Source organism: Chiloscyllium plagiosum, chromosome 12 (genome assembly GCF_004010195.1).
Source record: "Chiloscyllium plagiosum isolate BGI_BamShark_2017 chromosome 12, ASM401019v2, whole genome shotgun sequence".
NCBI lineage: Eukaryota > Metazoa > Chordata > Chondrichthyes > Orectolobiformes > Hemiscylliidae > Chiloscyllium > Chiloscyllium plagiosum.
The window spans coordinates 10128323-10142784 of NC_057721.1; the positions used below are offsets into that span (position 1 = coordinate 10128323).

The 14462-nt window shown below is 44.2% G+C and overlaps 1 protein-coding gene across 1 annotated transcript in view; it reads left to right on the forward strand.

The window, feature by feature from the left end:
* Positions 1–14462, forward strand: part of wwc3 (WWC family member 3) — a 186774-nt gene that overhangs the window by 157984 nt on the left and 14328 nt on the right. The window contains exons 12-16 of the mRNA XM_043700448.1: positions 1704–1824; positions 3049–3126; positions 4160–4246; positions 7612–7804; positions 9097–9261. Coding sequence (XP_043556383.1) covers positions 1704–1824; positions 3049–3126; positions 4160–4246; positions 7612–7804; positions 9097–9261 — 644 coding nt within the window. The remainder of the gene's footprint in view (positions 1–1703; positions 1825–3048; positions 3127–4159; positions 4247–7611; positions 7805–9096; positions 9262–14462) is intronic.

A 14462-nucleotide genomic window follows, 5' to 3' on the forward strand; every position in this document is an offset into this window, starting at 1 on the left:
GACATGCATGAGAATTCCTAGAAGCATGGCATTCCAACTCTATCAACAAACACATTGACTTGGACCCAATATACCGGCCACTACAGCGGACAGCTGAAACTGACAACCGGAAGCGGCAGGGACAGGCCACTATAAATGCCGGAGGAAACACCACAGAAGCGCTTCACACGAGGCTCCCAAGCACTGAGGATGTCACCTAGACAGGGGACGAAACGTTTGCAACAAAAACTTCCAGCTCGGCGAACAGAACCACAGCAACTTTGTCTATTTATCCTATCCATGCCCCTCATGAATTTGTAAACCTCTATAAGGTCATCCCTCAGCCTCCGACACTCTTGGGAAAACAGCCCCAGCCTGTTCAGCCTCTCTCTAAAGCTCAAATCCTCCAACCCTGGCAACATCCTTGTAAATCTTTTCTGAACCCTGTCAGGTTTCTCAACATCTTTCCGATCTTTACTCAGAGCAAAAGTCATTAGAGACACATACATTCTGGGGCAGTTAAACATCGGTATTTCTAAAGGCTGAATACATTGGCACTCACCTGGTTTACTCGCATCTGTCAGTTTAATTCATTATTACCATGCTTATATAATGGTGAGGGTAATGATGTTTATGGAGATCCATGAGAAGATTACAAGGACGAAAATGCTAACAGTACACAGACTAATTTGGAGTCCTGGTTAATTTCTGCCAACTGAAAAGAAAAAGTTTGTGTGGAGAACGCAATGAAATGTCAATGTGTGAGTGATGTTTACAAAGTCAGAAGTCCATTCATGATTGTGAGTCAGCCCTGGATGTTTGGTGCCACCTTGTGGTGGTGTCCTGTAAAGGCCACACGTTGATTTTGAGAATGATGAGGCTTGATTTTTTTTTAACCTCCCTGCAGTTGGATGCCTTGTGGCTGGATGATCAGTTTGTTCCATTTTAGCAGCATTGTTCGCAGTGTGAACAAGACACTGGCTACATGCAGACGTAAAAGTCAAGGTTCTACAATGCAGTTCCAATCTTGATGCAGATTTAGTCCTGGATGACGGACAATTCCAGAGCAAGGATCAGGAAAGTTTGTGTAATTTGTGTTCTCCTTCATATTCCTTACGGAGGCCCGTCTGGTCTCTACCTCCCCTCTTTCTCTTTTCCTGGCAATCATCGTCTCTGGAATGCTCCATCACTTACGTCACCTGTTCAGAAAGTTATGTTTCTCATCACAATTGGCCCCACTAGTCTGGTTTCAGAAGAGAAATTATATATGAGGTCCCAGATTTAAAAAGACACAGTGATTTGATCCACATGTCCTGACCAACTTAACACATCACATGCTGACTGAGAGTCCTCCTTTCACTCCACAGTAAGTTAATCCAGACCCAGCTCGATGGTGATAATTTTCTATTGATCAATCTTTTGTTGACAAGCCAACTCCTCAAAATCAGATCTCTGATGACAATGCAGTGAAGTAGGTTGAGAATAATCGGTGCATTAAAGGTGCTATGTAAATGCAGATCAGTGAAGTTTCTGGGAGACTTGGGCGTGTGCCTTAAGGATGAATAGGAGACTTTACTGGTGCATGTGTCCCTCAGGTACTGAAGCTATTCCCAGTTAGTGTACCTTCCTAATGAACCCAAGGTGAGGTTTCAGTTCCCCTGTATTTTACTTGTCATGTCTTGAGGACCACATTAATGTATGCTGCCTTCCCTCCTTTATTGCAGTGGTAACCCTGCGTGCTGACAGTGCTCTTAAAGCAGGCCGAAGAGTGAGGAGAGTCTCCACAGGTTTTTCAGATGATTCTGTCGCCACAGACAGTGGAGTCTTCGAAGCATTAGGCAAAAGGTGATGACATTATCAGGTCGGTGGAACACATTAGAGGCGGGGGGGGGGGAAGCATGATGGCTCAGTGGTTAGCAATGCCAGGATCCCAGGTTTGATTCCAGCCTCGGGCAACTGTATGTGTGGAGTTTGCACATTCTCCCCGTGTCTGCGTGGGTTTCTTCCGGGTGTTCTAGTTTCCTCCCACAGTCCAAAAGATGTGCAGATTAGGTGAATTGGCCATGCTAAATTTCCCGTAGTGTTAGGTGCTTTAGTAAATGTAGGGGAATGGATCTGGGTGGGTTACTCTTTGGTGGGTCAGTGTGGGCTTGTTGGGCCGAAGGGCCTGTTTCCACACTGTAGGGGAATCTAATCTAAAAAAATCTAATCACTCTCCAGTTGGTATTTTCCAAGGACGTCCTACCCTCCCGATTCTGACTAGCTGTGAGAGGCGCCATTATGTGGCCACTTTGTTGCTTGTGCAGACTGTGCTGCACGTAATTCTGGCCATTACTGTAATTCCCTGCTAACCCGTTAATTTGGTCTGAGCAATGACTGTCCCTTTAGTGGTAGGTTTTGTCACCATGGTTGGTCCTGTTTGTGTGAAGCTGTCGATGGTTGCAATTTCTGTTCCACCAATTGTAAGGTTGGAATGAGCCCCGTTATTGAGGCTGCCCATTACGGTGACAGTGGGCCCTGCTATTCTATGGGGCTTTCTGCCTGTATTGTGCAATGTCTGTCTCGGGGGGGCAAGGGAGCACCAAATCACCAGTAGCAAGGGTCCATCCCCCCCCGCATTCTGCTCAGCTGTAATACAGATCGCTTCAGTGACAAAGTGATCAAACTATACTCTCTCCTCCCTCTCTTGATGAGGCAGTAGGGCCCAGCTCGTTTCTTGCACTGCATTTACTTTGGGCAAATCGCACTCTGTGAGGAAGATCCATGATGTGGGCGCGTGGTTAGTCTGACCAGACGAGACGTAATGTGCAGGGCCTGTGGAGTGAGTCATTACTCCAATCCTACCAGATGGGAGGTCAGCCCCTTGACAGGAACACTCTTCAGTATTCAGTCATAGCTGTCTGCAAAGCACTCTAACCAGTAACCTGACTCAGGCTGGAGTACTCCCACTGAGCCAAGGCTCACTCGACCACTAATTTAACGGTGCAGACACGCCTCTGTAATAACTGTGACTTTAGTAGATTGTGAGGTTGCTTTGTGTTTATTGTGCTCATTTGTTTGGATTTGCAGGCCTGAAGATGCAGACGAGACTCTGTACAATACTAGTTCCATCACTTTTGACCCTCCACAAATTAAAATGGGACTTGTGTAAGTGTTTAAATGTACCGGGCTCGCTCCGTGACACCCATTTGTTTGCAGTTATTGGGAGGTGTGTTTCCTTCGATGATTTGAGTAGAATTCTCAGGAACACCATTGTGCTTGCACTGCAATAGTTGGTCCTATTGTATAGGAACTGGGGTGGCCCACACATTGAGTTCTGTGTCTCCCGGTCTCAGGAGAGCTATTATTGTCCGAGAGGGAGCGCAACAAAGGCTCACCAGACTTATTCCTGGGATGGTGGGACTGTCCCATGAAGAGAGGCTGGACAAACCAGGCCTGTATTCTCTAGAGTTTCAAAGAATGAGATTTCATTGAAACTTTACAAAATATTGTGAAGGATAGACCAGGTGAGCAGCAGATAAGATTTGTACCTTCACTGGGGAGACCAGGACTGGGGGCACGATTAACTTCAAATAAGGGGGATATATCTTGGGACCAAGAGGAGGAGAGTTTTTTTTTTTATTCGGAGGGTCTTTGGAGTTTGCTTCTCCAGAAGCTGTGGAAGCTCAGTCTTTGAATTATATTTCAAGTAGGGATTGCTGACTTACTGATTGTCGATGGCGTATAAGGGTTTCAGGAATAGGGTGGGTAACAGGCATTGAAGTGTTTGATCAACAGGGTGGGCTGAATGGCCACTACTGTCCCTCTGTTCCTTGCTGTCAGGTTAAGCAGCTTTAAAAACATGAGTCAATATAAATCCAACCTCTGGATGATCAAAACATGAGGCAATCCACATGAAACGTCATGTCCTTTAAGAGTTCTGCATCAGTAACAAAGCACAATCAGAATAGACTAATAATCCAGACGATGTACGTTCACACACTGCAGTCACTTGGGGATTTGAAATCAGTCTAAGATGTCTGGCAGTAATACCCTGCTATCAGCAGTTTATTACAACAGTGACTAGGCTTTAGAATTGGCTGCAGAGTGCTTTGGGACTTGCTTGGGTTGGGAAAGGCACTTTACAAATGCAGGCCTTGTTTCTTTGGCAGATACGCTCACAAAACATTTGTATCTTCAGATACGATCACCGGGAGGAATGCTTGATCATTCACATCCTTCAGTTGCGGAATCTCACTGCTCTACAGGTGAAAGATGGGAACAGAGTGTAAGTTAAAAACAATAATACAAGCCTTGATCATGAAAGGTGGACCTTTTTTGACCATTTTTTAGGACTGACTTGTTTCTTGATAGAGTCCAGTGCCAGTGTTGACTTTGGAGTCATATTAAAATGCTATCAAACACAATGCTAATGACACTTTTGAACAAAGAGGCAAGTTGTATTGAGATCAAAGCCCTTGTATGGGGGACCCTGGGTGTCCACACTGAGCGAGTGAGTAGAAATCTCTCCTCTGTTCATGTGACTTGTCATAAAGCTGTCAAAACGTGCGTGGGGAGATGATAATGTACAAACTGGAGTGAATGAGGGTTCAACCAGGAGTTTTGTTTTCACTGGGAGTCAGGAAGGGTTGTGGGCACATTTTGAAATACTGGAGGATGACACTGGGATCTCCTGTCTCCAGGAAATGACGCAGTTTTCCAAGATAGGGTGAGCGGTGGGAAACAGGAAAAGCGATCGAGACTTGCTCCATGCGAGGTTTGTTACAGGGGCAAAAACTCGTCAGCGTTGAGATTGCCCACTCCAGACATGTTGGTGTGTGCCCGTCAGTTTCAAAGTGAACAGAAATTAAAGTTTCATTTTGATGCCAGGAGCTGGTTGCGTGCTTGACCTTTTACATTGGTCCCTTTGTTTACCTTTGGCCTTGGTCAGGTTACCAGGCCACCTGCATACTTCCTCACGAAAGGTAGCACCAGGCCCCCATCATGTCCACCTTTGGCACTTACAGTGTGCAGACAGTTGCCACCTCCTGGCTAATCCTGGCTGGCACTCAATGGCACTGGGCTGATCTCCAACCCAACTAGGACATGTATATTTAAGATCACATTGTTACGATCGACACTGTTGTTCCTGACCTGTATGTAAACGTTTAGTTCTTTGTGTCTGCCTCTGGGATAGGCTGTTGCGAAAATGTGTTTTGTTTCAGACTTAGGCAACTTTGTTAGACTGCTCTGAGGTTGGGCGTCACCTCCCTGAGCGCAGGTTGGGGAGTCGAGACAATTCATAAATAGATTTGGTTTTGGTTTCATTTGTTCTTTCAATTGTTTGTGGTATGCTGTAAAAAGCCAGAAGATAGTACAGGAGCTTATAATATGAGTTGCTTAAATGGATTACAAAAAAGAATAAAATACTCAGCAATTGTGACAGCATTTAGGGACGGAATAACCAGTTGCAATGCTGCCAGAGCTGCTGTAAGGTTTCAGCTGTTTCAGCTTTCCAGCATCTGTAGTATTTGGATTTTGTATGAGGGTTATATTTTTCTTTGTTGTTGCATCGATGGTAATCAATAGCCACATTAGTGGTCAATACATAGTTTTTGTTTAAGTGTTATTTAAATCTTTCAGATTTATGAATTGCTACTCATTTCACCTTGAAAGCGAAAAGCCTTTGGTCTATTCAGATCATGGTGGTACTGAGACTAAGGTAACCATTCAGGTGAATGAGGGTAAAGCAGTGGATGTGGTGTATATGGATTTCAGTAAGGCATTTGATAAGGTACCCCATGGGAGGCTATTGCACAAAATACGGAGGCATGGGATTGAGGGTGATTTACCAGGTTGGATCAGTAACTGGCCAGCTGAAGGAACATAGAGGGTGGTGGTTGATGGGAAATATTCATCCTGGGGTTCAGTTACTAGTGGGGTACCACAAGGATCTGTTTTGGGTCCTCTGTTGTTTGTCATTTATATAATGACCTGGATGAGGGCATAGAAGGATGGGTAACAATGTGATCTTAAATTTGCAGATGACAGTAGAGTTGTGAATAGTACTGAAGGATGTTGCAGGTTACAGATAGACATAGATAAGCTGTAGATCTGGGCTGAGAGGTGGCAAATGGAGTTTAATGTGGAAAAGTGTGAGGTGATTCTCTTTGGAAGGTTTAACAGGAATGCAGAGTACTGGGTTAATGTTAAGATTTTTGGTTGTGTAGATGAGCAGAGAGATCTCGGTGTCCAGGTATATAGATCCTTGAAAGTTGCCACCCAAGTTGATAGGGTTGTTGAGAAGGTCAGGCAGCATCCAAGGAGCAGGAAAATCAACATTTCGGGCAAAAGCCCTTCATCAGGAATGAGGCTGGGAGCCTCCGGGGGGGTGGAGAGATAAATGGGAGTGGGATGGGGGGAAGGTACCACCCATTCCAGCCTCATTCCCCGGAAATGTCGATTCTGCTGCTCCTCAGGTGCTGCCTGACCTGCTGAGCTTTTCCAGCACCACACTCTTGACTTTTATCTCCATCTGCCGTATTCACTTTCGCAGGGTTGTTAACAAGGCATACGGTGTGTCAGCTTTTATTGGTAGAGGGATTGGGTTTCGGAACCATGAGATCATGCTGCAGAAAACAAAATTCCAGCGCGGCCACGTTTGGAGAATTGTAGACAATTGGAAGCAGGGGAGGTCTTACGAGGAAAGGCTGAGGGCCTTGAGGCTGTTTTTGTTAGAGACAAGAAGGTTGAGAGGTGACTTAATAGAGACATACAAGATAATCAGAGGGTTGGATAGGGTGGACAGGGAGAGCCTTTTTCCTTGGATGGTGATGGCTAGCACAAGAGGACATAGCTTTAAATTGAGGGGTGATAGATATAGGACATAGCTTTAAATTGAGGGGTGATAGATATAAGACAGATGTTAGAGGTAGTTTCTTTACTCGGAGTGTAGTCGGGCATGGAACACACTGCCTGCAACAGTAGTAGTCTTGCCAAGTTTAATGGCATTTAAATAGCCATTGGATAGGCATATGGATGAAAATGGAATAGTAAACATTAGATTGTCTTCACATTGGTTTCACAGGTCGGCGCAATATTAAGGGTTGAAGGGCCTGTACTGTGCTGTAATGTTCTATGTAACCGTAAGGATGTTTGCAAACTGCAGCAAACATCATGTGGTCGAGCAACTCTGAAGCAGTGTCATGTGGTTGAATGCCATGTGATCAAGTCACATGGCCATGTCTTCAGGAATACATCCAGTCAGGGTCTGTCTCTGGAGAGAACAGGATTGCAGTGGGCCCTCTGGTAAATTTGTTTGTCGCCTTTCGGTTCACACCCACTCTGAGAGGCTGCAGACCTCTGTGAAAGAAGCGGTCATTTTATTGACTGGCAGCATCAAACTTAACAGGAAAGCAGATGAGAAACGGAGCCTTTGATGTCATATGTTGAGGTCTAACTTTCCACAGAGAAAGCCCTACTTGAACACAGCGAGTGGGGTGGCCTTGGGCCCTGTCTGGATGCTTATAGTAGTCAGCAGAGGATACAATGGCATCTGGACCACTGTTGTTGCTGGGTGCTGGGCTTACACTCAAGTTGTGTCTTACAACTGAAAATCTGTTGTGAACAAGAATAATTCAGTTCTCGTTGCAGGTTTATACGGACCTCGTTGCTCCCGATTGACCCCGGCACACTGTTTACCTTCTGCTCTAAGGCTTTAGAGGTTCAGGCGCTAATGACCTTCAACGAATCGTTTCAAATTCCAGTGGCACCCAGCATGTTGAGGTTGAAAACTATGCAGCTGGATATATGTTCCATTGACCAGCAAATGCAGGAAGAGTTACTGGTAGGTGCTGACTGCGGTTTCCAGGTATTGATATCCCCACTTATTGCAAGTTTAACACGAGTCTACACTAGCTCCAGGTGTTTATATCTGACATGTTGAGGTTGTACAGGATGCTCCCTTTGGGAGTACTGCATCCAGTTCTAGTTGCCTCATTATAGGAAGGATATTATTTAAACTGGACAGGGTTCAGGAAAGATTTTACCACTATGTTGCCAGGCATGGAGAGTTTGAGCTATGAAGATAGGCTGGGACTTTTTCACTGCAGCATAGGAGGTTGAGGGGTGACCTTAGAGTTTTATAAAATCATGTGGGGGATAGATAAGGTGAATAGGTCTTCTCCCTAGGGTAGGGGGGGCGTTCAAAACCAGAGGGCAGATCTTTTAAAGTGAGAGGAAAACATTTTAAAATGGAAGTGAGGTGCAACTTTTGCTCACAGAGGGTGGTTCATGTGTGAAATGAACTGCCAGAGGAAGTGGTGGATGTGGGTACAGTTACAATATTTAAAAGACATTGGACTAAGTACATGAATAGGAAAGGTTCGGAGTATTCTGATGAAGGGCTCCTGCCCAAAACATCGATTTTTCTGCTTCTCGGATGCTGCCTGACCTGCTGTGCTTTTCCAGCCCCACTCTGACCTTAACTCTGATCTCCAGCGTCTGCAGTACCCACTTTCTCTTCGGAGGGATATGGGCCACGCGCAGGCGGGTGGGACTAGTTTAGTTTGGGAAAATGGGACGGCATGGACTGGTTGGACCAAAGGGTCTGTTTCTATGCTGGATGACTCTATGACGCTGCCAGTTCAACATCAGTGTGAACAAGTTTCCCTGTCAGTTTACTGTGAAACCTGTTTTGCTGTCCAGCCATGAACTGACTCCCTGAGGGAGACCCGCTGCCTAGTGTACATGTGGTCTGATTCTGGATTCCATTGATCTGCAGACAGTTGAGGTGTGTTTGAAAGGTAACAGCGATGATAGAGAAAAGACCATAGACACCCAGATCCGCCTGGTGGGGAACCTGGAGGTTGCAGTACTCCCATGTACCTACTACCCCCCTTTTCTTTCTTGGTGAGAGAGCCAGTGGTGCTGAAGAAAGCTGGGCAGATTGCTGGGTGCCTTGCTTAGACAGTGCACACAGGATAATGGTGGGGAAGTGTGGAATGGGCTGATCAGTAAGGCATCGAGCTTTCTGAACCACAGTAACCCAACGGCATGATAAGGATGGGGCTTAAAGAGAACATGCGTTAAACTTTGTGTTTGGCCTGCATCTCTCTCAATGAGTTTCTTCTGTTCTAGGGAGTTGTTCAGATAAGCCTGGCTGACATTGAAAGACCAGGTGAAATGTTGCTCCATTGGTATCAACTGTTAACCTTCAGTAGTATGGGCACGATACCCGAAAGGACCAGCAAGCAAGGCTGCAGTACTGGAGCTGTTGCAAAGCTGACCGACAGTGAAATGAAGGTAAAGTTGAACATGTACTAATCTATCATGATTCACTCTAACAGGGAAGGAAGTAGGGTCATGCTTTTCTGAGCAACTGTGTCTCTGGGTGCTTAAAGGTCAGACACCAAGCGTTAGCTCTCCGTAACGTGAATCTCCTTTTGAAACTTGGCAGTCCAGCAATGTTCTGCCATCTTTTTTGGACTATTTTCAAAGCAATGCCCTTCAAGCCATAAGAGTCAGTGGTGAGGGAAGCACTTGTAACCCATCCCTGGTCGTAGTAATCCAGTTTCGGGGAGCCACGTTGATGCAACTTTGCAGAGGGATTTTACAGTCATTTTGAGACGACAGTTGTGAATCAAGGACAGCACGGTGGCTCAGTGGTTAGCACTGCTGCCTCACAGCGCCAGGGACCCGGGTTCAATTCCAACCTCGGGTGACTGTCTGTGTGCAGTTTGCACATTCTCCCCGTGTCTGTGTGGGTTTTCTCCGGGTGCTCCAGTTTCCTCCCACAATCCAAAGATGTCCAGGTCAGGTGAATTTGCCGTGCTAAATTGCACACAGGGACGTGCATTTTAGGTGCATTACTTAGGGGTAAATGTAGAGTAATAGGGTGGGGGAATGGGTCTGGGTGGGTTACTCTTCGGCCAGTCAGTGTGGACTTGCTGGGCCGAAGGGCCTGTTTCCACACTGTAGGGATTCTATTCTATTCTGCTCTGACAGTATTGATGTGGGATTGGAGTCACCTATACTACGAGGCAGAGACTGATTACTGACAGAAACTTTCAGGGTGCATGTTAGTGAGCAGTTGGGAGAGGCTTGTACTGATGTCGGGTCTCTTCTTTTTGTGAGGAGTATTTACAGCAAGTGAACCAACCATTCTGAGTTCTGCTCCACGGGAGCCTCCTTCAACTCTGAGTTTGGGGAAACCTTTCTCCTGTTGGTGCTTTGCTAACATCCTTTGAAACCAAGCACTGATTCACAAACTGCAATGGTGAGAGGTTTGAATTAAGGATGCCGTAAAACTCTAAGGCATTCTACACTTACGTGAGGAACAAGAGGATGGCCAGAGTGAGGGGAGGGCCGATCAGGGATTTTGGAAGGAACTTGTCTTTGGAATAGGAAGAGGTCAGGGAGGTCCCTTAATGAATACTTTGCTTCAGTATTCACAACTGAGAGGGATATTATCATTTGTGAGGACAGCGTGAGACAGGCTGATATGCTTGAATAGGTTGATGTTGAGAAGGAGATTGTGTCTGGAAATGTTGCAAAATATAAGGATAGGTAAGTCCCCTGGGCCAGATGGGATATACCCAAGGTTACTATGGGAAACGAGGGAAGCGATTAATGCACCTTTAGCGATGATCTTTGCATCCTCGCTGTCCACTGGAGTAGTACCAGATGATTGGAGGGTGGAAAAAGTTATTCCCTTGTTCGAGAAAGGGATAATTCTGGGAATTACAGACCAGTCAGTCTTACATCGGTGGTGGGCAAATTATTGGAGAGGATTCTGAGACTCAGGATTTATGATTATTTGGAAAAGCATAGCTTGATTACAGATAGTCAGCATGGCTTCGAGAGAGGCAGGTCATGTCTCACAAACCTTATTGAATTCTTTGAGGTGTCACAAAGCTAGTCCCTTTTTTTCTAAAAGCTGTTCCTTGGCTCAAGTAGAGACTGTCCTTGATTTTTCTCAGAGGGGCAATAAACCGGGCTGGGCTCCGATCAGTCTGGTTTGGTACCGCGATGAAAAGGATTTTGAGAGGCCTTTTGTTTCTATGTAAATAGACGAGACTTCAGGCCAAAGTGGTCTTCAACCTGGAAGCATGTGTTCCATCTATACTGGGCTTTAAGGGGAGTTTGCATATTGGGACTGTTGTGTATATTCGGAACAGCATAATTAAGTCTAGTTTGGATAAGGCTGCGTTCTGTAGGGATTCTTTATTCTCTTCTTTGTGTTTTATTATGTAATTTTGTGAATAAATGTTTTGCCTGTTTTAAAATAGAATAGTCAACCTAGCTATCTCACTCTGGGTAAAGGTTACTGTACATTTACTGAAACAAATTGTAAGTTATGGTCTAGGGCTGCCTGCTTAAGAATGTTCTGAATAGTCTGGCTTCATCCATAATGGTCTGGGGGCTCGTCCGGGATTTTAAACAGCGAGTGGTAGGTGCTAGTGTCTTTATTTCGGGTGTTGGTTTGGTTGGGTAGACAGAGCTTGGGATAGGAATGACTCTTTCAGTCACCTAAAGTTTTCTGGAAATGGAAGCAGTCACTTTGGAAGGTTTGCAGAACATGAATAAGACCAAGCTGCAGAAATTAGCAGACCAGCTGGGCTTGGATCTGCCTGCTTCTGTGAGGAAAGGAGAGATAATTACAGCAGTAGCTCAGCATTTATACTCACTGGAGAAACCATCAGAATCTATAGAGATGGCAAGAATTCAATTGCAAATTAAGCAGCTTGAGTTAGAGGCAAGAGATAAGGAAAGGGCAGCAGAAATGAAACAGTTTGAGTTACGATTAGAAGCAGAAGAGAAAGAAAAAGAGAGAGTTTTTGAACCTCAAAAACTGACAATTAAAATGGAAAGTCAGCTTAAAAGGCTGGAGATAAAGGCTTAGCGGGGAAGTAATATGAATTCATGTGGAAGAACAGAGAGCTAAAGCAGCAAGGTTAACAGCTGATGATTATGCGCTGGTCCATAAAACAGGGGTTTGGCTTCAAGAATCCATTTCAGTCCATGAGGGATAGAAATTGGGGCAAAGAGAAATCCTCACGTGATAAGGGAAAGGTAGATCTCAGTGAAGGTCATATGGATAATTTACCACAGGGTTAAAAAACACCCTTGAAGGGGACAAAGAAATTAAAAAGCTCCAGTGTTTTCATTGTAATAAAGTGGGCCACATAGAATCATAGTGTTGGTAGGCTCGGAGAAAACCAGATGTCAGAAATCAGACAAGCCCAAAGGTTTTGTTGGACTAGTAACAAAAAGCACAAGGGAAGTTAGACAACTGCCTCAGAGTGTACAAGATGATCGGAGGTTGATTAAGGAGGAAGTGCCAGATCTGCTTAAAAAATATACATGCAAGGGTAAAGTTTATTCACATAGGTTAGGAGTAGTAGGTTAAGAGGTTATGATATTAAGGGACGGAGGATGCTCTCAGTCTGTGATGCTGAAGGATGAGGAGATATGTACTCCTGAGTGACTATTGCCAGAAAAAGGTTCTGGTAACAGGAATTCATGGTTAGACAAAAAGTACTCAGTTATGTAAAGTGAGGCCAGAGAGTCCAGTGAAGAGTGGAGAATTTGTGGCAGGAGCACTAGATAAACTCTCAGCTCCAGGAATACAATTTGTCCTTGCAAATGATATAGCTGATTCACCAGTGGGTGTACTACGCACTCTAGTTGAAAAACCAGTGGAGACACAGGCAACTGAAGATATCAAAGATGTTTATCCAGGAATTTTCCCTGATTGTGTGGTCACAAGATCACAGAGACACAAGCTGAAACAGGAGAGATCAAAAGGCACAGATAAGGAAGCTGACATAGTGTAATGCAAAACTTTCTTCGATCAGATAAGTGGAACAGAGAAGGAGCAAATACATAAACCTATCTTTAGCTCTGCTAAGCTGATTGAATAACAGCAGAAAGTATATCAAAATGCATTTACTGAGAAAGAAAGTGAATGCATCCCTGTGTGTCATTGCTTAACAAATGACGTCTTAATGAGGAAATGGAGACCATCGCACATTCAAGCAGATGAGACGTGGGCAGAGATTCATCAAATTGTTTTGCCAGTAGGGTATAGAAAGAAGGTGCTGTAAGTGGCGCATGAGCTACCATTTGGAGGACATTTAGGGGTGAGGAAAACACAGGCTAAAATACAAAGACATTTTTACTGGCCTGGACTATACAAAGATGTCGTTGAATTTTGCCAGACCTGTCATACATGTCAGCTAATCGGACAACCATAGGCAATAATAAAACCTGCACCTTTAATACCTATTCCAGCATTTGAGGGATGTTTCACAAAAGTCTTGATTGATTGTATAGTTCCCCTGCCTCAAACAAAAAGTGGGAATAAGTATTTGTTAACAATAATGGATGTGGCGACTAGATTTCCAGAGGCAATCTCAATACGCAACATCACAGCCAAAAAGGTTGTAGAAGAATTATTTAAATGTTTTACGAGATATGGACTACCAATACAGATCCAGTCAGATCAAGGATCAAACTTCACATCCAAACTATTCAAGGAGGTTATGGCTAACTTGGGAATAAAGCAGTTCAAATCTACTGTGTACCATCCGGACTGACAGGGAGCACTAGAATGATGGCATCAAACACTAAAGACCATGTTGAGGGCTTATGGTCAGGATTATCCAGATGATTGGGATAAGGAGATCCCTTTGTACTTTTTGCGATCGAAGATGCACCAAATGAATCAACCAAATTCAGTCCATTTGAATTCATTTTTGGGAATGAAGTAAGGGGATCATTAAAATTGATTAAGGAGAAATTAAAAGGTCAGGATTCAGAGATCACCCATTTGGAGTATTTGTCAAATTTTAGAGAATGATTAAATAGAGCTGGAGAATTGGCTAGACAGCATTTAAAAGTATCACAGCATACAATAAAACAGGAAGTGGATAAGAAATCACAAATTTGCAATTTTGCAATTGGGAAATAAGGTAATGGTGTTACTTCCAGTGACAGATGAGCCTTTAAAAGCAAGGTTTAGTGGACCTTATCAAATCGAGAAGAAATTGTGAGAGCTAACCTACTTGATAAGGACTCCAGACAGGAAGAAATCTCACAGAGTGTTTCATGTGAATATGCTCAAAAGGTATTTTGATAGGGAAGGAAAGCAAGAGGAGGAGGTGTTAATGATTACAGCACATAAGTTCAGAGGATTATGAATTAGACATTCCACAAATCAAATTGGACAATGAGAAAGTTGTCAAAAATTGGGATAAATTGAGTTACTTTCCACAAGAAAATTGAAATGACCGGAGTTATTACTATCACATGGGGAGATATGCAGAAATAAACTGGGAAGTACTAACCTAATTGTGCATGAAGTAGATATAGGAGATGCTGTTTTGATTAAGCAACATCCTTATAGGCATAACCCTCTAAAGTGGGCACTTTTGAGTATCCTGAACAAGAGCAAATTTGCCACATCACCAACTTGTCACTGCATTGAGAATCTTGGATGCCAC